The sequence below is a fragment of the Talpa europaea genome, assembly GCF_964194135.1.
Source record: "Talpa europaea genome assembly, chromosome: 9".
NCBI classification, from domain to species: domain Eukaryota; kingdom Metazoa; phylum Chordata; class Mammalia; order Eulipotyphla; family Talpidae; genus Talpa; species Talpa europaea.
The window spans coordinates 2,230,216-2,253,823 of NC_140076.1; the positions used below are offsets into that span (position 1 = coordinate 2,230,216).

The 23,608-nt window shown below is 62.4% G+C and overlaps 2 protein-coding genes across 2 annotated transcripts; one reads left to right on the forward strand and one right to left on the reverse strand.

Annotated features, from left to right (window-relative positions):
- Positions 1 to 2,132: 2,132 nt before the first annotated feature.
- On the reverse strand, positions 2,133 to 12,961 carry RPL22 (ribosomal protein L22; the record flags this gene model as incomplete). Its single annotated transcript, XM_084244051.1, has 5 exons — positions 2,133 to 2,328; positions 4,070 to 4,194; positions 6,367 to 6,471; positions 9,753 to 9,834; positions 12,891 to 12,961. 5 exons carry the CDS (start codon positions 12,959 to 12,961, stop codon positions 2,184 to 2,186), a joined length of 528 nt encoding a protein of 175 aa, XP_084100177.1. The 3' UTR covers positions 2,133 to 2,183.
- Positions 12,962 to 13,473: 512 nt separating this feature from the next.
- On the forward strand, positions 13,474 to 22,579 carry RNF207 (ring finger protein 207; the record flags this gene model as incomplete). The annotated part of the gene is given in 19 exon segments (XM_084244052.1): positions 13,474 to 13,664; positions 14,260 to 14,392; positions 15,374 to 15,518; positions 15,602 to 15,683; positions 15,757 to 15,832; positions 15,899 to 16,024; positions 16,323 to 16,369; positions 16,584 to 16,656; positions 16,741 to 16,809; positions 17,149 to 17,217; positions 17,286 to 17,380; positions 17,960 to 18,146; positions 18,272 to 18,457; positions 18,628 to 18,679; positions 18,967 to 19,084; positions 21,687 to 21,767; positions 21,810 to 21,837; positions 22,414 to 22,484; positions 22,486 to 22,579. Coding segments are annotated over 19 exon segments (1,923 nt in total).
- Positions 22,580 to 23,608: the final 1,029 nt, after the last annotated feature.

Consider the following 23,608-nt stretch of genomic DNA (forward strand, 5'->3'; position numbering starts at 1 on the left):
TGGTGCCGGTAGCCATCCAGAAATGCCCACATCACTTCCTCGGTGCACTTGCGTCTCAACCTCCGAGACCCAGTCTGTTAAGGAAACAGCTGGACGATGTGGCTGCGGCCCCGCTGGTACCACAGGGCAGGGGACCAGAATCCGGGTTCCCACAAGCCCCCCCGGGGAGAAGCCCCCAGTGCTGGAGCGGCAGGCTGTACCCGCAGAGCCCAGGGCCAGTCACGTCCAACATCCCAGACGCAAGGGCAGGATGGAGGGAGGACAGAGGTGACCCGTTTTCTTCTCACGCTTCAAGACCAGGGTCATCGGTCCAGCAATTGACCCGCGAGGACGAAGACAAGTTACGTTGCCGAGCATATTAGCAGGCCAACCCTCAGAGCCCCGGCTGGCGCCAGCACGGCAGCCACCGGTCAGCCACTCTAACGTAAAGTGTGGTCAAAAGCCAATTGCAAAGTTCAGAAAGGCACAGAAAAACCAGTGCGTTCCAGTTTATTACAAGCTTCATTTGGGAGTTTAAATTTAAAAAATTAACATCAACCTGGGGTTCATTTCTTACAACCAAAGAATGACTACATGGGCGCATCTGCGAAGAAAAAAGTTACTCTCAGAGGAAGGGACAGCCCCAAGACGCAGCAGGCGAGTGCGACAGAAAGCCCTCCCCCGGGTGCCCCCCCAAGTTAGGGCAGAGGCAGCCGGCAGTCTGCTCAGAGCAATTTGCATAGAAATAGAAAATGCTAGAGCTTATACCACAGATGAAATTGCAGAGCTGAGACACGTTTCAGTTCCATCCCAGGAGCACCCAGTGTTCAGCGGGAGCCCAGGCAGGACCCAAACATCCATTAATGGGCAGAACATCCGAACCCCAGGTGTGGGGTGAGCTGCAGGCAGGCGCTTTGAAAACATGGCTGCTGACACTCACACTAGGAGGCGCTGAATTTCAAAGGGAACAGGAGGCATCAGGGCCCCAGTCGCTCAAGTACTCTTGCTTTGGGCTCCCTGGTGGCGCGAGGGGTGAAGTCCCAGCACGGTGCAGCTGTCCGCAGCCACTCCAGGAGTTCGATCCCTGGTCAGGGAGCTGACCACATGGCACAGACCTCTCCTATCTCCCCGCTGCTCCCCTCGGCTGTGTATTTCAGTCACTCTGCCTGTTCTACTCCCCACTTTCTCTGGGGAGTCCTCTCACCCCCACACCTCTGGCCTGTACCCCAGTTCTTGTATGCATACATAAATCTTGCTTTTTCTGCCAGCCACAATTACAGCCTTACAACCTGCTAATCACCCTATGTGCCCTGCCAGCCCCTGCACAAAGCCACAAAACCCCAAGATGAACCAGCCTTCACCCCGACAGACACCATGCAGGAAAGCCATTGTGTTGGGTGCTCCCTGATGAACGCTTGTAGTGACTTTAGACATTAAGTTGGCAGGTCAGTGACTACCCCTGGGCATCTCAACTTTTCTGGAGGCTTCTGGAAACTGCCTCCAACCTCCCAAGCTTCGCGGTACCAGCAGGAGGCAGCCACGCCCCACCCCAACCCTGGGGAAGGCACCCATGTCCTCACCTCCAGCTCCCCCTGCTGGGCGACAAAGTGACAGGTTGTTGCAAAAACAGAAACGACCATTACTTACAAATTCATTTTTGTACGCTTTTACTTCACAGAAAACCTGGGGCCTTTACAATCACTCTCCAGACCCTCTTCTCAGGGAAGAGGAATACGCAGGAAGGACAAAGGGCCACCGTGCACTGTGCAGGAGGCGGGGATGTACATAGTGGCGTGCATCAAGGGGGCCTGAGGCCAAAAAACATGAAGACAGGTGCCCCCAGCCCACGCTGCCAGCTTCCTGAGAGAAGGGGGCCTGGAAGAAGTCAGGCTTGGCTCTCGGGGGGTCAGGAGGCCCCACAGTTGTCCCCCTTTAGAGTAAAATAGCGAGGATGTGAAGCGCAGGCCTCCACACCCCATCTACCTGCTTGCTGTCAAGGCCCCGGCGGTCCCGCCTCCAGGCCCGGCCCTTCTGTCTGGGTTTCAGGCAGAAAAAAAGCCCGATGGCCAGGGAGCGCGGCCCAGGCGGCTCCTGACATTTCCAAGCTCCTGGTCAAACCACACTGCAGAGATACAAGGAAAACCACCACTTTGGTTCCCAAGTTTTATTCAAGAACTCATACAAAATATCCCAGGTAAGTGAGTTTAATCCTCATCTTCCTCCTCCTCTTCGTCCTGGTTAATCTGGAAGTAACGTAATTCGTAACTCTCTTTGCTGTTAGCAACCACGCGCAACCAGTCACGTAGATTGTTCTTCTTCAAATATTTTTTGGTGAGATATTTCAAATACCTGCGGAGAAAGGACACTTGAGAACTCCGAACACGGCCCGAGAAACGCCGCAGCCGCCACGCCCCAGGCGCCGCCCCTCCCTCCACCCGGGCGCCGGCAGGCCCCATCCACCCGCCGCTGCAGGGGACCTCCAGCTGCTTCAGCCAAGCTGCCACCGAACATGCCAAGGGTAAGTGTCCCAAGAGCTGCGGAGCCGCAGCAAGCCCCTCCGTGGGTTCGAGCCCACCGGGGAAAGACAGGCCGTCGCTGTCACACACATCCTAGCGCCCTCCACCAGCCCCGAGTCCCCAGCATCACCTCAGGGCTTCCAGCCCCCTGTGGCGGTTCAGGTGCCGGGACCACCTCTCCGGGTGTGACACTCACTCCGGGCGCGGGGGCCAAGGCCGCCCCCCACCAGCACCCGCTGTCCCCACCGTCTGCGCCTTGGTCAGGCGGGAGCCGAGCCTGTTCCTGCGCCCCTCGCTGAGGCGGAGATCCCGCCCGCTCACCTGAGGCTCACCGGGCCGAGGTGCAGCTACCCCAGCGTCGTCCCCAAGCCATGAAGCGGGAACAGGATGCCGGGCAAACCCAGCGGCGGGCAGGCCGACCTTTCAAGACGCAGCCCCCCTCTAGGGAGGGCCCGGGGCTTCCACCCCCTCAGACGGCCCCAGGATCAACGACGGCGAGATGGGCACCAGATGGGCCCGCAGTCAGCACCAGACGCCCCGAGCCCACCTGCACAGGGCACCGCACAGCCGACAGCCTCGCCAACTGCACCCACGCCTGCCCACGCACAGACCAACACCCTGGATGTCCCACGTAAAGAGTATCTTCTGCTCAATTACTCCATCTCCCGCGGCGCTCAGGGCGGGGACGCAAAGTGCAGGTGGCCTGAACATCCGTGTTCGACTCGGGACCAGGCCGAAGCCGGGGCGCAGGGCAACGCGAGAGCGGGAACACCGGAAGGCCTCAAGGAAGTGAAACGACTATCCTCAAAAAAGGAGCATTTACTGCGCAGGGGCGCCTGCCCTCGCCACTGTGTGAGGAAGGCCTGGGAGGCCAAGGTGGGGCGTCGGGGCGCTCTGCGTGAGCTGCCCACCCCCCCCATCTCCCTCCTCACAGGTACCGCAACTCAGTCAGACCGCGCACAGGAGCCGCCACCCTGACGTCGGAAGTCATCTCGTGAGTGACAGAGTTAAAAATAAAAGCAAAGGCTTCATCGCAAGCGAGCGGTCCTAACCCACATTCAAACGTCCCCACTATCTGACTCAGTTGGATTAAAACCCCCTAAGACTGTGCGAGGGCTGGGCTAGGGCCGGGCATAAACCCATCTAATTCCAGAGTGACTTGGGGTTTTAATCTCACCCTCGACACAGCTCTGCAACGCGCCGAGGCGGCGAGAAGCGGCCTCAGTCCACTGAGACGAGGGGGCGGGCCACAGGGCAGGCCAGGCCAGCCCCTCGCTGGGGTGGGAGACGGAGGCGGCAAGGCCTTCATTTTTAAGAGCACGGCCCCAACTAGCCTGAGCGTCCTGACGGCTTAAAATACTACAGCCTGTGGAAAACCAACCTTTGCACACTACCCCAGGAGCGAACACCTGTAACCACCGCAGCGACGCTGGCTCGCTCACGAGTCCTTTCTGGGCACTGTTCCAGAAAGTACCAGAGGCGACCACGAAGCAAACTCCTCAAGGCAGCCACCTCCTGGCCGGGTGAGGGCGAACAAAAGCACCTGGAGGCCGCAGGTAACTCCCTCTCCCTACCTTTTGGAGAAAGGCACCTCGGAAGTTACGGTGATCTTGCTCTTGCTCCGTTCTATGGTCACGGCCCCTCCACCGAGATTCCCGGCCTTCCCGTTCACTTTGATGCGCTCCTGAAGAAACTGCTCCTGTGAAGGCGTCATGTGGAGCAGTCAGTGGGGAGTGGGGTGGCGGGGTCCCGGCCCCCAGCCCCCCATAAGGCTTTTTCACACTCCAAACACTGAACAAACAGGGTTTCTCCGTTGTCTCTTTTTTAAAAAAAAAAAAGATTTATTTATTTGGGCCTCCCCCCGGTGGCACAGCGGTTGAGTGCTGGGCTACGAAGCTGCCTGCAGCCTCCGCAGTGCCGGTTCCATCCCGGGCGGCCGTCGAGGGTCCCGCATGGCGCGCAGACCTCTCCTGCCGCCCGCTGCTCCCCTCAGCAGTGTCCTTCGGTCCTTCTGCCTGCTCTGCTCCCCGCTCTGGCTCTGGTGAATCCTCTCACCCTCCCGCGCTTCTGACTGTACCCAGTGCTTGTATACATAAATAAATCTTTTAAAAAAAAAAAAAATTAAAAAAAAGAAAAGACATCTCCAAAATTATTAAAAAAAAAAAAAGATTATTTATTTACCCAAGAACTGGGGTACAGGCCAGATGAGCGGGAGGGTGAGAGGCTTCACCAGAGACAGAGCGGGGAACAGATACAAGTTCAGTCTTTTTAACGTGACAACAGAACACGCGGCCTGCCCCACACAAGGCAGCGTGCCTCTCCAGGGAGGCCTCCACTCGACCCCTCGGCCACAGGTTGAGGAGACAAGAAACCCATGACCAAACCTTCACAAGGCACGAGCACCTCCTGAGCCCGAGAACACCGTGCTGCCGCCAGTGAGGTCAGAAGAAACTGCCTCCAACTTGCAGGAGGACTGGTAAAACCAGAGTGACCCAAACACCCACGCGCCAGTCCAGGAACCCTGGGCCTGGGACGGAAGGAGCCCAGAGATGGGGCTCTCAGCAAACCCGTGGGGTCCTGGGCTAGTCACTCATCTCCGTGGGCCTCAGCGCTTTGTCCAAGAGGGAGGCCTCTGGTTCTCTTCTTGCTGCACAGCGATACGACGTCCCCTTCACCCCAACTCCCCACCTCTCTGTAAGCCCATCCACACTTCATCGACTGCGAATGGGGCAGGGAGCTCTGACTCAGCTCAGAATCTTCGCTTCCGCATCTTAAAATTCATAAATGACTCAAGTTTTCTACCCTAAGGAGACTGCTAGAAGGAATGACTCTAAGGTAGAGATGAGCAGGGGAAACAATGCCAGGCAGGGCGACCACAGACAGACTGAAGACGCCATCACAGGTGGGGGGAGCAGGCCACAGAGAAACGCAGCAGGCAGCAAGGCCCCCCGCGGAAGGCCTGTTAACAGCCGGAAGGCCTGTTAGCTTCTGAGGCATAATAAGCTGCACGTTTGCTTTTGTATGCCTGAGTTTCCAAACCAAAGTTCCAAGAAATACTCATTTTATCCCGCGGGGCGGGGCAACGGCTGGCAGGCGCCCGAGTTGTGCGTGCGGTACAGTAAGTGGCCACAGACCAGGTCACATAGTTTCAGTACTGCCCTGTCAAGGAATCGCGTTGGAAATACTTGACCTCTAGAGATCGAAGAGCAAAGGTCAATTTAGGTTTCCGAATAGTCTGAATTCCCCAAGCACGGCCTAGAGGAGTAAATTGTCAAAACCAAGTGGCTGAGTTGAAAGGAGGCGATGGGTTTGAATTTTCTAGATTTCAGGTAAATAGCAAAATGTCGGGGATTAGGGCCAAAAAGAAAACCCATCACCTAGCACGTTCCCACCGCGAGGCAGCACGCGGGCCGTCTTGCGAACACCGGCGGTCCCGCGCCGAGTAGGACGGGCAGCGAGGCCACGCTGCCCTCGGCCCCCCACACCAGCCGGCGCTCGGGCAGGCAGGCCGGGCACGGGCCCGGGCCCGGCCCACACACACCAGGGCAGGGGGCCGCGGCGGCCAGTGACGCTGACCTGTGTCGCGGCAACAAGTGAGGCGCTTCTGACACTCTAGGAGGCGCTGGGAAGGGGGGGCGGGCGGACGGAGGCGGCGGCTCCCCAGCACGGCGGCGCCAGAGCGCGCTCCTCTCCCGCCGCTCCTCTCCGCCAGGCAAGAAGCAAGACTTAAACGCAAACAACCCGGCCAAGCGCCTGCATCAGGAGTCAGGCTGCAGAGCTGCAAACCAGCCCAAGGCCACAAATAAGCTGCTGTGGGTTTTGTAAGAGCCTCAATCCGTGGCTGACCCGCGTGGCCTCGAGGGCGACTTACGAAGTTGGCAGCATCCATGATTCCATCTTCTACAGGGTGGGTGCAGTCCAGGGTGAACTTCAGAACTTGCTTCTTTTTTTTGCCCCCCTTCGCCACAAGTTTTTTCTAGAAAGTATACAAAGGGTAACAGATGAAGGCACCGCCAGTCCGAAACACATTTGCCAGAACCAAAGCCCATCAAATGCGAACCCATCCGCTGCGCTCCCCTTCAAGCACTGCAAGAGCCAGCCTACTGTGCCCTGCGCTGTGCCCTGCCTGAGAGCCAGGGCGGGTAGCACCTAGCGCTTGGAGGGCTGGGGTCATGCTCTCCTGACTCACAGGCGCCCTCTAGTCCCCCCAATCTCTCTCAGCCGGAAGGCCTGTTAGCTTCTGAGGCATAATAAGCTGCACGTTTGCTTTTGTATGCCTGAGTTTCCAAACCAAAGTTCCAAGAAATACTCATTTTATCCCAGATTTACGGCATCCCAAATGCCTTGTGCACCTGCAACAATTTTACTCTAAAAATCAAGGCTTGTTTCTTAGCCCCCATATAGGGTCCTGATCCAGCTTTGCTCTCTCCCTCAATCCTGAGTCACCTACCTTCTAGATCAATGGCAAACCTGTATTTACTTATACCCTAACACCAAGTCCACTGAGGAAAAGAGGTGAAGCTAAACACTGGGTTGTGGGCCTCCCTGGTGGCGCAAGGGTTTAAGCACAGCACTGTGAAGCTATCCGCAGCCTCTGCAGCATGAACACAACCCCCAGCCGGCCAGGGAGCTGACCCACGACACAGCAGCCCTCCTCCTGTCTCACCCGCTGCTCCTCTCAGCAGTGTATTTCAGTCCGTCTGCCTGTTCTGCTCCCCACTCTGTCTCAGAGTGAGGGAATCCTCTCACCCCCACACCTCTGGCCTGTCCCCCAGTCCTTGTAAGCATAAATAAATCTTTAAAAAATAATAAAAATAAAAACTGGGTTTTAATTATACTATTACAGCTTCTGGCCTTGACTGATTTAATGTGTGGCTAAGCACTTTCAAACTGTTACAGGACAACCCCAATGTGAAATGGGCTGGCCGGACTGTGGGTCCTCTCCGGCCAGGGAGATTCCCACACGGCGTGGCAGACCTCTCCTGTCTCCCCGCTGCTCCCCTCAGCAGTGTACTTCGGTCCTTCTGCCTGTTCTGTTCCCTGTTCTGTCTCTGGTGAATTCTCTCCCCCCCACACCTCTGGCCGGTACGCCAGTGCTTGTATAATCTTAAAAAAAAGCGACTTAGGAGACTCAGTAGGCACCCACAAAAAGGGTAATAAAGGATTTATTTACCAGAAAAAAAAAGGGAAATTAAGAAATAACCCAGGGAGAGATGAACTGGTGACTGCGTCCTACCAGTTCCGCTGAGCGGGAACCTCAATAGCCCGCTGAAAGCTGTCAAAAAACCAAGGACCCCCCCCCCCCCTGAGGCCCACATGTCTGGTTATGCACCAAGCCTGGCTGCTTAACTCCACCCCCAGTTCCCAGCATCCTCCCTTCAGTGGGGATGGACATGATGGGATTTGTTGTCCTTGGTGTCTGGGACCTCTTTGGTCTGGGGTGGGTGTGAGGTCCATAAAACCTATTTGTGGAGTTTGTTCAGGCCCTCCTTTTCCCTCAAACAAGCACACCATGTTTAAGCACACCATGCAAGGTACCAGCTCCTTGATGCTCACCAAACAGCTGATTCGCCTACCTCTACAGACGCCAACCCCATTAAAAAGCACTTGTCCAGGGTCCTCCCTGGTGGCGCAAGGGGATAAGACGCAACCTATAAAGCCAGCCGCAGCCACTGCAGCACAAGCTGGATCCCACCGGCCAGGGAGCTACCCACATGGCACAACAGACCTCTCCTGTCTCCTCACTGCTCCCCTCAGCAGTGTATTTCAGTCAGTCTGCCTGTTCTGTTCCCCACTCGGTCTCTGGTGAATCCTCTCACCCCCCCACACCTCTGGCCTGTACCCCAGTTCTTGCATACATAAATAAATCTTTAAAAAAAGGGGGCCCCCCTGGTGGAGCAGGGGGTTGAGCGCAGTGCTGTGAAGCTGTCCACAGCCTCTGCAGCACCAGTTCAATTCCCGGCCAGTCTGGGAGATTCCCACATGGAGCAGCAGACCTCTCCTGTCTCGCCCGCTGCTCCCCTCAGCAGCGCACTTTGGTCCTTCTGCCTGTTCTGCTCCCCGTTCTGTCTCCGGTGAATTCTCTCACCCTCCTGCGCCTCTGGCCTGTCCCCCAGGCTTGTATAATCTTAAAAAAAAAAAAATCTTTAAAAAGACACTTGTCCAACCTACTTACCTGAGTTTCCACTTTAAAATGTTTTGCAGACTCTAAAAAGACCTTTCAAGAACACGTCTTAAGTCCCTTCCCTTTATGTTTAAAAAAAATCATCTAAATTATTAATTGGGTCCATTTTTCAAACATTTAGCTACCATCAAAATCACAGGTATTTTTGTTCACCCTAAGATGTGTTTTTCCTAGTAACCACCAAAAGGGCTCCGAGAAGATCTGGCCCCGGAAATACACCATCAGCAAGTAAAAGACCTGCCCACAACGGCGCTGAAACCTCCTGCCAAGGTTTTCACCCAAAAGCATACAAGTGCACAGACGCACTCAAAGACCCCCCGGGCAGAACAGCGGGGGAAGCGAAATGCTAATAAAGGTGTCCCAACCCCTGAGAGGAGGAAACTCCTTCCTCCTGGGAACCCGGCGAGCAACCGGCCAGCGGAGCGGCAGGCGGGCGCAGGCGGCGCGGGCCCTTGGCCGGTGCCAAACGCGGCCCGCACCGAGGAGCCCGGGGGGCGAAGGCCCTCCGGGGACTCTCCAGGGTGCTCGAGCCCCGGCCCCCGCAGACCCGCAGGTCCGGCCGCCTCCGCCGGCCTCGCCCCCGCTCCCGGGCCCCGGCCCCAGGCTCCTCCGAGCGCGGCACCCAAAGGGGACCGGACCCTGTGCTTCCCCGCCCTGCGCCCGGGGGGCCCATCGGGGCGTCCGGGCCGGCCTCCCTCCGACGACGCGCCGGCCAGGCCCCCGGGGCGGCCCCGAGAGCGCGGCCCCTCCGCTTCCTCGCCCTCCCCGAGGGAGCCGGGCCCGGCCGCGGGCTGCCGCACACCGGCCGGGCTCCGGGGCCCGCCCCGGCCGCAGCCCGCGCGGCCCCCACCCCCGCCGGCCCCCGCGGGCCCCGCGTCTCCCTCCCCGGCCCAGGCCGCGGCCTCCTCCGCCGCAACGTGCCGAGCCCGGCAGCGCCCCGGCCCGCCCCGGCCGTCCCGCCAGCCCGGCCGGGCCGGACGCGGGGAGCGCGGGCCCCCGCGAGCGCGGGCGGGAGCCGGGCCCGCGGCGCACGTGCTTCCCCGCGGCCGGGCCGCACGCGGAGCCGTACTGACCACGGGCGCCATGGCGGCAGCGGAGGCAGAAAGGGAGCGGGGCGCACTGCGCAGACGCGAAGAGCTCGCCGTGCGCGGGGCACGCACGGGTCAGGCCGGAGCAATCGCCCGGCCACGCCCCTCGGTCGCCGCCCCGGCCCCTGTTCTGTGCGCTCGGGGAGCGATTGGGTTTGCCTGGGCGCGGAGTGGTCCCCTCTCGGGCCCGCGGGCGGGCTGTCCCTGGGCGCGTGACCGCGGGGCCGCCGCCGGGCGCCCCAGGAGGAGGGGCGGGGGCGCCGTGCTTGGGAGGGTCTTGGGGAGGGGCGGGGAGCATCGCTGAGCCGCACGGCGCCCGCCGGCTGGGCCGGGCCGGAAGCGGGTCCCCGCGGCGCGGCCTCGGGCTGCACTTGGTGCCCGGCCGGCGCCTCCCGCACCCCAGACTCCCCGCCCGCACCCCAGGCTCCCCCGCACCCCAGACTCCCCGCCCGCACCCCAGGCTCCCCCGCACCCCAGACTCCCCGCACGCACCCCAGGCTCCCCCGCACCCCAGACTCCCCGCCCGCACCCCAGACCCCCCTGCACCCCAGGCCCTCCCCGCACGCCAGACTCCCCGCACGCACCCCAGGCCGGCCACACGCACCCCAGGCACGCCGCCCGCACCCCAGGTCCCCTCCGCACCCCAGGCCCACCACCCGCAACCCAGACCCCCCCCCTCGCACCCCAGGCCCGCCCCCGGCCCCCAGTTCCAAAAACTCTTCTGCCAGAGCCTCCCCCACAAGTGGCAAGGAGTCCTCCCCTGCCCGAGGTTTTGCTCTTCTGGCACTCCCAGGCGCTGCTCTTGCTGCTGCCACTCAGTTGAGTTCTCCGCCCAGGGCCTTGGCCTCCCACCCTCACCGGTCACTCCCAGGTCCATCCCAGGCTGTGATCACTTGGCAGAAAATGCCTTCCTTCCCCGGTACTGGCTCCAGGGTCCTCACCTGGCCTCCGTGTCCTCATCTAGGGACCCGGTCCTGGCTTATAATAGAAGGCAACACCCCAGGCTGAGAGGCAGAGGCGTGGGTTTAAACTCAGGTGTCCTGCATCCGTTGGCCGAGCTCTAAACCCACGCCGCCTCTGGACTGCAAACCCCATTTCTGCTCCACCGGCTGCCGCTGCTTAGTTCTTTCAATTGGGGGCAAGACTGGAGAAGGAAAAAGAGTCTTCTTCCTACTTGTTCCCACTCAGTCATGTGGCTCACTCTTGCTTCTTCATCCTGTTCATGGTAGTTGGAACATTCCAGAAGCAGCAGCTGAATCCAGTGTGCAGTTATCACAACACTGAAGAACTGGACTCAGATTCATTTTGTTCCCCTACAGACTCTAGCCCCGGCCTCTCCTTGAGGGATTCCCTTCCTCAAACTTCAACATCTTAATACCACCCTAGAAATGTTACCAGCTTCCCTTAGGTGCCACTTTTCTTACTGCACCCCTTCCATTATTACCAAGTTTGCCAGTCTTGTACCTAGCTAATAATCCTTTACATTAAAGTCTATTTGAAGGGGCCTCCCTGGTGGTGCAATGGGTGAAGCGCTATGAAGCTATCCACAGCTACTGCAGCACAAGTTTGATTCCCCTCCTGGCCAGGGAGCTACCCACATGGCACTGCAGACTCTCCTGTCTCCCTGCTGCTCCCCTCAGCAGTGCATTTCAGTCAATCCACCTGTTCTGCTTCCCATGCTGTTTCTGGTGAATCCTCTCACCCCCTGCACCTCTGGCCTACACCCCAGTTCTTCTACACAAATAAGTAAATAAAAGAACAGGTAGTGTCTGCCTAGAATTCATGTCCTATGGGCAAACTCTTACTCATCCTTCAAAACCCAGCTCAGGGGTCTCCCTGGTGGCACAAGGGGTTAAGACGCAGCACTATGGGGCCTCCCTTGTGGCACAAGAGGTTAAAACGCAATCTATGAACATATCCACAGCCACTGCAGCACAAGTTCAATTTCCGGCCAGGGAGCTACCCACATCGCACAGCAGACCTCTCCTGACTAGCCTGCTGCTCCCCTCAGCAGTGTATTTCAGTCAATCTGCCTGGTCTGTTCCCAGCTCTGTCTCTGGGGAGTCCTCTCACCCCCCCACACCTCTGGCCTATACCCCAGTTCTTGTATGTATAAATAAACATTTTTATAAAAACCAGCTCAAATAACCTCCTAGTTTTTTTCTTTTTTTAAAAAAAAAATTATTTATTTATGTAAACAAGAGCTGGGGTACAGGCCAGAGGTGTGGGGGGAGGGTGAGAGGATTCACCAGAGACAGAACAGGCAGAGTGACTGAAATACACTGCGGAGGGGAGCAGCAGGGAGAAGGAGAGGTCTGCTGAGCCATGTGGGTAGCTCCCTGGTGGGGGATGGAACTCAGGCTGCAGTGGCTGCCAACAGCTTCATAGTGCTGAAACTTAACCCCTTGTGCCACCAGGGAGGGCTGCCTCCTAGTTTCTTTCGTAACGGGTTAGTCAGCCACTGCTGTGCGTGTTCTGCACGTCAGGCTCTGGACTTGGATCTGTGTTTTCTGAGGAGCCAAGACAGGGGCTGCTCTCCCTGAGCTCAGCTCAACAGGCGGAGAAAGAAGACAGGTTGGCATAAGGAAGGCGGGTACTCTGCGGAAATAACACGGGGCTGCTTCTCGGGGTCACCAACAAAGCAGGTCCCACTGGAGGGCCCACAGGCTCTCACCACCCTGCCCTTTTGGGGACCTGACCGAGGAGAGGAGAGGAGAGAGACCTCTGGAGAAGAGGAGCCGGATGTCGGGGTGCCAGGCCCCGATGCCCGCCCTGTCCTGTGTTACTCCCCTGCCGGCTCCCCTGGCCCGCAGTGGCCTGTCCGACCCAAGCTCTGAGGCTCCGAGAACCAGGCACTGAGCTTCAACCAGCCCAAGGCCCCCTGCCCAGGAGCGCTCAGTACCCCCCCCCAAGCACGCAGGGGCCTGCCCCGCCGCGTCTGGGGCTCCCCAGCCCCCGACCTGCGGTTCAGGAAATGGGGCCGCGGGACCCACCCGGACCCTGACCCAGGGCCGCCAGGGTGAGCCTGGGTCGGGACACTGGACCCCCCGGACCTCGCAGCCCGGGTCCTCCGCTCCTGCCTCGCGGGCTCCTGCCACCCCCCGAGCTGCGCGGGGCCGTCACCCGGGCTGGTCCCGGCCGCGCTGACCCTCGCGCACCGTCCTTTCTGCCGCGCGCTCCGGCGTCTCCTCCATCGGTGGCCCGAGCCCCGGGGCAGCGCGTCTCGACCCCGGCGCAGGCAGCGGCCCCGCGCGCCCCCGGCCGGCCGGGGAAGGTGCCCCGAGCAGCGCGCCCGAGCGGTGCGCCCGGCGCGGGGATGGGGGGTGTCGCCCGCGGGGCGCCCAGAGGACGCCCGACGGGAACTCAGAGGAGGGGGGAGGCACGGCGGGAGAGGCGGGGCGGGGCGCTGGGTGGAAGCCTGGGGGCCTCCGCCCGCCGCGGGAGGCAGGAGGGGAGCGGCTGGCGGGGAGCGGCTGGAGCGGAGCGGCTGGTGGGTGGGCGCAGCCCCGGCCCCTCCCCTCGCCTCGCGGCGGGGCCACCCCGCTCCCAGGCCCCGACACCCCCCACCCCCCCACTTCCCAGCGCCGCTGTCCACCGCGCCGGGCGCCGCCGGAGTCCGGGCAGGAGCCGCAGGAGGGAGCCGGGCCTGGAGGGCGGGCGCTGGCGGGTACCGTGCGCGCCCCAGCGGCCTCCCGCCACCCCGCCCATGTCGGGGGCGATCTTCGCGCCCGCGGAGGGCCCCGGCGCCCTGGACGCCCTGAGCGGCCACCCGCTCGTGTGCCCGCTGTGCCACGCGCAGTACGAGCGCCCGTGCCTGCTCGACTGCTTCCACGACTTCTGCGCCGGCTGCCTGCGGGGCCGCGTCGCCGACGGCCGCCTGCTCTGCCCGCTGTGCCAGTGAGTGCCCGACCCGCCCCAAGACCGCCGCGCGCCCCCAGCCCCGCGGGCTCAGCCAGGGTGGGGCCTTGACGCGCACAAAGAGGGCAAAGCTGGGCCCCTTCTCAGTTGAGGGCTGGGAGGGGCGGCCCCCAGACACCCCTCTCCCAATCAGAACCAGGACCTCTGCCCCTTGTGCAGATCACACTGGCTGAGGCCCGGGTTAGGGCCCAAGAGCCCCCACCCCAGACATCAGGGGGCCAGGGCAGGGCTGGGCCAGGATCTCAGGACAGTACCAGGACACTCCCCCGGCTCACCTGGGGACCCTTAGAGCAACATAAGCACATTATACCTGCTCAAGATAGGGGGTGCAGTGGGGTGACCCTAATCGATATGTGAGGGGACTTGCAGGGAGTGGGGGTCCCCAGCCGCCCAGCCTTCCAGGATTTGCCCAGAACTGGGCTGGGGGAGGGATGGGTGGGAGCCATGGACTGAGATATTTATAGCAGATGCCAGGCCACCCCTAACTATTTTTAGTTTCTGGAATGTGGGGGGTGGGAATGGGGCAGGAGCCACGGAGAAGGGGCATCTGGATTTGGCTGCAGCGTCTCCACAGGCACCAGACGGTGGTGAAGGGCCCCGGCGGGCTCCCCCCAGTGGACCGACTGCTGCAGTTCCTGGTGGACAGCTCCGGGGATGGCACGGAGGTGGTGCGCTGTGCCAACTGCGACCTGGAGTGCACCAAGCAGGCAGGGACGCTGGGGGGGGGGGCGGTGCCAGACCTTGCAGTGAGTGTCCAACACAGTCTTGGCCCTCAGCAGATTTTCCAGCATCTCCCTAAGCACCCTGGGCTCCCAGTGTGGGGCCCCTCAATTCCAGAGAGTGGAGATGTTACATTAAGGTCATTAGCTTTGGGGAGCGTTTGCTAGTTCCCAGCTCAGGACGGAGTTGTGACCTGCACAGTAAAGGTGGTCCAGGCACAGGGCTGGGCCAGCCCTGGAGGACTCGCTGTTCCCTGGGCAGCGATAAGCAGCTCCCCACAGCTCCAGGGGAAGCGAGGACAGCGAGCCGTTGGGGAGGACAGTCCAGGGAAGGCCAAGGAGTGGCGAGGTCAGGCTTCGGGCTGGGCTGCAAGGAGCACACCAGCCTCGGGCTTGTGGGTATTTGGAATCCCAGGAAGCTGATCCTGCAGGAGAAACTTGGGGGTGCTGGAGTATATGTGACCCAGAAATTCAGAGATCAGCAGCAGGAGGTGAGGAGCTGGGGGCAGGGGAGGAGGCGGACTCGAATGCCAAAGTAAGGACTTAGGGCTTGTGCTTGGCCTGCAAAGGGAACCCACAGCCCCTCACACCCTCTCCCCTCCCAGACGGCAAGGGGGGCACTACCATTTGGCCACGATGGAGGGTGCCAAGGAGGGCTGCGGGCCCTGAGCCCTTCAAGCAGTTTTGTAGGAGGTGAAATGTTTTCCCAGTAACGTCTCTGTCCTCTCTCCCTCCCACCGGGGCCCCCCCTCCCCCATTCCCAGTCTGCTCCTCGCTGGACCCGCCTCCTACTCTCCGGGCCTGGCTGGCCGCACCTGCCAGCTGGGTGGACGGGGCTGGCCATGATTCCGCCAAGGGGCTGCCTTTGGCGCCGCCCGCGCCGGGCAGGCCGGGGCTGCCACGCAGGCGACGACTCGGGGTGCAGCTCCCGCGGGCGGCCGGGCTGGCTGAGCCCCGCTCTGCCCGCAGGACGCGGAGCCCACCTACTTCTGCAACACGTGCGGGCAGCCGCTGTGTGCGCGCTGCCGCGACGAGACGCACCGGGCGCGCATGTTCGCGCGCCACGACATCGTGGCCCTGGGCCAGCGCAGCCGCGACGTGCTCCAGAAGTGCCGTGAGTGCGCCCGGGGTCCCGGCGCGGGGAGGGGGGCGCGCGGGAGCTGCCCGCGCCTCACCCGCCCGCCCGCGCGCCCGCAGCGCTGCACGCCGAGCCCTACATCATGTTCTCCGCCGACAAGAGGTCGCTGCTGTGCATCCGCTGCTTCCGCGACATGCAGGGGTGAGGGAGCCCCGGGGGGCGCTCGGGGCGGCGCGGGGCGCGCGAGGGCGAGGCTCACCGCGCGCCCCCGCAGGGAGAGCCGCGCGCACTGCGTGGACCTGGAGTCCGCCTACGTGCAGGGCTGCGAGCGGCTGGAGCAGGCGGTGCTGGTGAGCTCCGGGGCGGCCCGGGGGTGAGGCGCGCGCCCCCACGGGGCTGAGCCGCCTGGTCCCCAGGACGTGAAGGCGCTGCAGACGGCCGCGCGCGAGGCCATGGCGCTGCTGCGCGCCCGCGTGGAGGAGGTGCGGCGCAGCGCCGCGGACGAGGAGGCCGCCATCCACGCGCTTTTCGGCAGCGTGCAGGTGAGGGGCGGGGAGAGGGCACCGGGCAGGGGAGCACCCTCAGCCGTCACCCCCAGGCGCGGGGCACGGAGAGGCAGAGGGGAGCCAGGGCCAGCCCTAGGCGGGTGCCGGTCTGGGGGGACTCAGGGAAGACGCCCCGCGGGAAGTGACCTTTAAGGGACTCGACAGGGACAGGCTGAGGGAGGCCCCTGCTCCGGGGCAGGGCTGGCTGGTCGGGGAAGACTGGCTGCGGGGGAGGGGGGATGAGGGGGGCCGGGAGGGGCAGGGCCGCGCCCCTGGGAGCTGACTCTGCCTCCAGGACAAGCTGGCAGAGAGGAAAGACCTGCTGCTGCAGGCTGTGCAGAGGTGAGTGGGGCGGGCCCGCTGGCTCGCTGGGCCGGGGCAGTCCTCGCCCTTCCTGGGAGCACGCAGGTGTCCGCCTGCTGAGCAGGGGAGGGGCTCAGGACACGGGAAGGGGTGACAGAGACGACCACCAAAGGGGGGAGACAGAATCACGCAATTCTGAGCTCCCTGGGGGGGGCAGCCCTCCCCGTGAGACAAGATGCCTGTCCCTCCCCAGCCAGTACGAAGAGAAGGACAAGGCCTTCAAGGAGCAGCTGTCCCACTTGGCCACTCTGCTGCCCACCCTGCAGGTGAGGGCAGTGGGTTTGGGGCCTGGCACCCGAGCCCAGAGGCCGCTCCCACGGGCCAGGCACTGAGCAGGGTCCCCCTCACAGGTCCACCTGGTCATCTGCTCTTCCTTCCTCAGCTTGGCCAACAAGGCCGAGTTCCTGGACCTGGGATACGTGAGTCTTGGGCTCCTGCTGGGCCTCCCCACCAGGCGGGCACCACAGCCTGCCACCTGGAGGCTGGCCTGGGGGGTGCTGGACGTCTCCAACCCTCCACGCCAGCATCTAACTACACACCCTTTAGGGACAACTGAGTCTATGTTAAAAGGGCAGCAAGCTCCGGCTCCCCGCAAGTGCAGTGTCCGCTGGAGCCTGGCACCCCTACCTGTCCTGTGGATTTGGGTGTGCGGGGTGGGGTGGGGTGGGGGTTCTGGGCCGTGCCCCTTGGGCCTCCCCCCACGTCCCCCCTCCTCCACGACCCGAGCTGAGTCCCCACGGCCTGCCTCCCATGCCCAGGAGCTCATCCAGAGGCTGCAGGGCGTCGTCACGCGGCCACATCGCCTCCGGCCCGCACAGAGCAGCAAGGTGAGCTGGGGGACCGGCGGGCGGGCGGGCTGGGCTGGGAGGCTGCCTCACCACCCTCCCCTGCCCAGATTTCCAGCGACCACCACGCCGAGTTCGCGCGCTGCTTGGAGCCACTGCTGCTGCTGGGGCGTCGGGCACCAGGGGCCAGTGGCGGCACCAACACGTGAGCAGCGAGGGGGGACTGAGGGGGCAGCGGATACCAGGTCCTGGTGGGGTGGGTGCCACTAAGCGGCCCCTGCCAGCTCCCCAAGCTCCCTGAGCCGCTGCTTCTGGCCGCCAGCGGTGGCCACGCAGGAGAGTGAGTGCCCCCTGGCCAGCACGGAAGTGAGCACAGGGGATCCCCGGGGTCAAAAGCTGTGGCTGAACCAGAGTGGAGGTCGGCCAGGAGAGGACACAAGGGCTGCACCCCCCAGACCTTGGGGCTGGAGCCCTCATGACCTGCTGGGACACGTCACGTCGGGCCTGAAGGGAAGGGGTAGATGGGGTGCCTAGTCTGGAGCGCTGGAGACTCCCCACCCGTTGGGAGAAATGCCTGACCTGATTCACCCAGGGCACCCCAAGGGAGACTGGGCCGCCAGGGCACCCCCATGCACCTTTCAGCAGGGACATCGCCCTACTTGGGAAGACTCACAAGCTCCGTGCTGATGTCACTGGCTTTGGTGCCACTGGCCAGATGTGCGCACAATGTAGGGGAAGGGGCGGGGGGCAGGCCCTCCCAACCCCCACATCTGGCCCTTCCCAGGTTAGCAGGGGGCCCAGGCCCCAAGGTGCTCATGGGGCCTGGCTGCCCTTCCCCGGTGGGAAAGATGTTGGGGTCACCCGTCCAGAAGCCCACGCCGCACCGGTCCATCAGCACCAAGGTGCTGCTGGCCGAGGGCGAGGACACACCCTTCGCGGAGCACTGCCGCCACTACGAGGGCTCCTACCAGGTGAGGGGCGGGCCCTGCGGGCCGGGAGGGGCCTCAGCCCCCTCGGCGGGACTGGCCGGCCTGGCTGCCCGGTTACCGGCCCGGGAGCGGCCCCTGCAGCCGCCCGGCTCTCGCCCCTCGCGCAGCGCCTGCAGGCTGAGATGCAGAACCTGAAGGACCAGGTGCAGGAGCTGCACCGCGACCTCACCAGGCACCACTCGCTCATCAAGGCCGAGATCCTGGGGGACATTCTGCGCAAGGCCCTGCAGCTGGACGCGCAGATCGCCGCGGAGCACGCGTGCGTGGAGGGCATGCGCGCGCTCTTCCAGGAGGTGAGCGGCCCCGAACCCGGCTCTGGCGCGCGGCCCCCCGGGGGAGGGAACCTGGCGCCCGCCGAGGCCCTCTGGTGGTAGGTTCTGGAAGCGTGCGAAGGTCTTGGGGGGAGGGCGTGCCTGAGTGGCCGCTCAGCGTCCAGGGCAATGACCACCTTCCTGTCTTTCAGATCTGGGAGGAGTCCTACCAGCGAGTGGCCAATGAGCAGGAGATTTACGAAGGTCCCGGGCCCTCTCTGGGGACCCCTGTCCTGGAGCTAACGCACGTGCTGGCGGAGGCAGGCGTCAGCTACCCACTAACCCGTGTGCGTCCCCCACGCTCCCCTCGCGCTTGGCTTGGCCTCACAGCGGCTAACTGGCTTCCAAACGACGCATCTGGGGCAGGATCCAGCAAGCAGGACGTCCTCACGACTCTCAGAGGTCGCTGCTGAAATAGCGCCTTGAGAGGGTGTGAGGTCAGAGTGGGAGTTTGAAGCCAAGACCTAACACTCTAGGCCTTGACCCCACAGCCCAGCTCCATGACCTTCTCCAGCTGAAACAGGAGAATGCCTACCTGACCACCATCACCAAGCAGATCACGCCCTATGTCCGCTCCATTGCCAAGGTGAAGGAGCGGCTGGAGCCCAGGTGAGATCCGGGAGTGTCCCCAGGGGAGCAGAACACCGGATGTTGTGGGGAAGGGCCCTCCAGGGCAGGCAGCGGGTCAGCAGGGGTTTCACCTGGGCATCTGGGTGTGCCAGGTGCCAGCCACAAGCAATAGCAGTGAGTGTGTGAGCTGCTCCGTGTTTCTTTTTTTTTTTTTTCTTTATGCATACAAGAGCTGGGGTGCAGGCCAGAGGTGCAGGGGTGAGTGGACTCACCAGAGACAGAGTGGGGAGCAGAACAGGCGGACTGACTGAAATACACTGCTGGGGGGAGCAGCGGGGGGACAAGAGAGGCCTGCTGCGCCCTGTGGCCGGGGATCAAACTCAGGCCTCAGTGGCTGGTGACAGCTTGATAGCACTGAGATTTAACCCTGAACCACCAGGGAGGCCCCCAAGTTTTTCTTGGCCTACCTGGTGGTGCAGGGTTAAGTCTCAGCGCTAACAAGCTGTCACCACCAGGGCCTGAGTTCGATCCCCTGCCAGGGAGCTGACCCCAGCCAGGGTGGACCTGCAGGTCTCCCTCCACAACCACCCTGGGGATTCCACTGGTCTCACTCCTGGGCTTTGCCCGGCCGTGACTATGGTGTGGACAAGAGATTGGAGATTTTTTAAGGTTTATTTTTTTTTAAGGTTTTTTTTTTTAAGGTTTATTTATTTATGCATACAAGAACTGGGGTGCAGGCCAGAGGTGCGGGAGGTGAGAGGATTCCCCAGAGACAGAGTAGGGAGCAGAACAGACAGATGGACCAAAATACACTGCTGAGGGGAGCAGCGGGGAGACAGGAGACGTCTGCTGCGCCATGTGGGTAGCTCCCTGGCCGGACGCGGATCGAACTCGTGCTGCAGAGGCTGGCAGTAGCTTGATAGCTCCTTTAACCCCTGTGCCAACAGGGAGACCCTCGACAGGTTTCTTGGGGCTGCTCACAATTAGTTACCCTCACCACGTTCTCTCCAGCCCACCAAATTCTGGTGTTACCCTCTTCTGTTGTGACCCTGGCAAGTTGTTCCCCTGATGTCCAGATCCCTTTACGGAAGTCTTAGTGAGCTTGGGGAGGGAATGTTAGAGAGGGCGTGTGCGGCCACCACGCTCAGCCAGAGCTCTGGGCCGCGTGGCTGTATTGCCCCATCACACCGAGAGGCTCAGCTCGGCGTCGCTTGAGCAGTTTCGATGAAGCCCCGGCTACGCGGGTCTGGCTGCAGGGTTCCCTCCCGGGCTGGCATTCAGCGCACTAACTACAGACACGGTGTGATTCTATTTATAAAACCTCAGCGCCAGGCAGAACTACGCCCTGCTGTTTGCAGCAGGGGGAGTGACATCCGGAGGGGCCTCTGGGTGGAGGTGATGTTCTGGGTGCTGCCCACGCCATGTGCACACACCCACTGTGCTCCTCCCCCTGCACTTCCACTCTGTGCTCAGCTGCAGGGAGCTGGGTCAGGAAGCCCGACCCGCCCCGACACCCATGCCCGCGGACACGTCTCCGCCAGGAGGTGGCGCCTGTGCCTAGCTTCACGAATGCGGGGGCGCTCAGGCCCAGCCCACCTCCTGGGACCTGGGGCAGAGGGTCTTTAGAGCCCTTTCAAGTTTCCCGGGTGTCTGAGGCTGCCCCTTCTGCTTCCTCTCCACCCACCCACTCACCAACCCACCCACAGGGCACACTCTAGTTTCCGTCGCCAGCGACCTCGCAGCTACGCCGGGGCCACCGCCCTGGCCCTCTGCCTCGCTCCTGGGTCTGGGCTGTCCGGGGATCCCACATGCCTCTCCGGTTGTGCCTGGCTTTGCCTCCTCCCTTGGGGGCCCTGTGCTGCGCCCCCTGCTGGCCCTCCACGCTCTCATCCTGGCTTTAAAGGCCTATCCTGCAGAGCACCCCCAAGCCCCCTCCCCACCAGTCCTTCCCTGGCTCCAGTCATCCCACTGCCCCTCCCCGGTGCCCCGCACCTCCCCCCGCACAGCCCGCAGAGCTTGACTTTCTCCCCCAACATGTTTCTCAGGTGTCACCCGAGGAAATGGCTTCACAGCCACACAGGTGTCCAAGTCAAGTATGGGGGGATCTGGGTTCCTTCTCTCACCTCCATTTCCAACCCACCCCAGGCCCGTTGACTTGATTCCTTAGTTCACAGGTTTTGTCTCCACTGCTGCCCCAGTGCGAGCCCTGCCCCACCGCTCCAGAGGTCAGCCTAACCCTAATGACCTCTCCCACCCACCACAGGAGCCTTTGGGTCCCCAGAGCAGCTACGCGGGCCCCACTTCCTGGCCTCTGTCTGGAATGTTCTTGCTTCAGATTGTCCCATGGCGCCTTCCCACTCCCGTCTCATGTGACTGTCAGCAGAGAGGCCCTCCCAAAGCGCCCTGTGGGAGCAGGCCCCGTGGGAACAGGCCCGCGCTGCCCACCCCGGCCTGCTCGGCCTCCAACCCCAGCGTCCCCGACCGGAAGTGCTCCCGCGAGCACGGGGCCCAACCTCTTGTCCACACCGTAGTCACGGCCGGGCCGGAGTCCCCATGGGCGCTGAGTGCTTGGCTTTGCTGGGTGAGCTGGGCGGGTGGTGGCCACTCGCCACCTGAGGGCCTGGGGCTTGCTGCCTCGCAGGCTCCAGGCCCCCGCAGAGGAGCAGCCAGAGCACCGGCCAAGCCTGCTGGAGGACGGCAGGAGCGGCGAGGCCCAGGCCAGGTAAGCAGGGCGAGGACCAGCTTCCCCCGCCCTTGTGCACAGGTGGGCCTTGCCCGGGGCCAGAGGCTGGGTGTGACTTACAAGTGGCTCAGAGAGGGCAGAAGCGGCCAGGGCCAGACAGGCCCTTCTTACACCATAGCCAGCCGCAGGCGGCCCGCGGGAGCAGCCAGCATGGCAGACAGGCCTCCGTACACCCGGGGACCCACACCCACCTGTGAGCAAGGGCACAGGCCTGTTTGTGGGCGAGAATTACCAGGGCAGCGGCCACTGCGCTTGAGGCCGCACGTCCGTCCGAGGTGCGGCGGACCTTCAGCATCTCACCAGGGACGCCCCTGAGTCACGGCGCTGGGGCCTGGAGGGCCGGGTCTGCACTGTGGAGTCCTGATGGGGACCTGAGGTCAGCCCGTCCCCCCAGCAGCTCTAGGGGACTGTCAGCGTGAAGCTGGTGGCCCGCCACAGCCAAACTGGGGACGTGGCAGTAACTAGGAATCATCACGTGCGCTCAGAGTCCTTCAGGAGAGGGTGTCGTTCTGCCCAGCACGGCACCTGCGGGGGCCCTTCCAGACTCCCAAATCCGAAAGCCCCGGCCCAGGGGTCTTGGTGCTGGGCCCCTGAGGCCTGGTGACATCAGGGTGGCCTCCCTCAGGAGCGAAGCCAGCGGGGTCGCAGACAGGAGGCGACATCAGAGCCTGGAGGAACCAGCCGGGCGCCGGGAGCTCACGGAGGAGCCATCGGCGAAAAGCAAAGGTCATCACAGACCCAAGCAGAAAAATGGGGGTGATGTCTCCACCTGGAGAGAGCACCCGACCTAGCAAACGGGGCCCCTTATGCCAGCACCGGGGCATTTGAGAGGCGGTTCCCCTCTTGGTAATTTTTGAAGGGTAATCCTTTCTCAATAAAGGCAGGCTCTGGTGTGCACGTTTCCGGCTCTCTGGCTCGGGCTGCGCTCTGCTAACCCCGGCCGTAGCAGTGTCGGCCGGGAGGGATGTGGGGCAACTTCCTGGTGTGGCGGGAGGCCCTGAGTCAACACCCAGAGTCAGGCCCGGCTCAGCCCGGTGCAACTCAGAGAAGACTGTGCCTGCCAGGCCCTGCCCCTGCGGGAATCCTGTTCCCTACCCGGCCCCTGGGGCCCCACCCGGCTACGTGAGCACTGGCCCAGGCAAAGGGAGGGGCTCCCCCGTCCTAGTTCACCTCCCTCGGACAGCAGAGCGGATGCCAGGGCGTCCTCTCGCGGCTTCCATGCCCGCACCGCACTTCTCAAGGGGGGCATAATAAACGGTAAAGAAAAAATGAACCCACACAACCCAGAGTTCCGCCCGCAGGCAGGAGCCCAGGCGGTCCGTGCCAGCAGTCCCGGCGGCCGGAAGGGCAGGAGGGGGCGCTCCGCACAGCCTGGGGCAAGGTAGGAATTCAGAGCAGAGTAGTTTCACGCTGTGGGTTCTGGACACTTCTGGAGTTTGTACGGCCCGCACAATCACATTGTGGCTCATAGTGAAATCAAGTACATTTTATTTAAGAATTGGAAAGAATAATCAGTATCTGTGAAAGAAAGTCCAATTTAAAATAGTTAAATAAACATTTTTTGCATGTAAAAAGAAGAGTAGAATAATCACTCCATCTGAGTTACTCTCCTAGCTACGGGGCGCGGCTTTCTGGAAAGCAAGCGAGTGGGACCCGCTCCTGCGGGCGCTGCCCTCGGGGGGCACAGGGCGGGTCTCTCCCACCAGAGAGGGCTGCGAGGCTACTGAGCAGAGGCGGCCAACTACGAAGGCGCAGGGAGGGCGTCGGGGACAGCAAGGCCTGCCTGCTCCCGAGGGGCTGCCACCCTGCAGGGCCCGGTC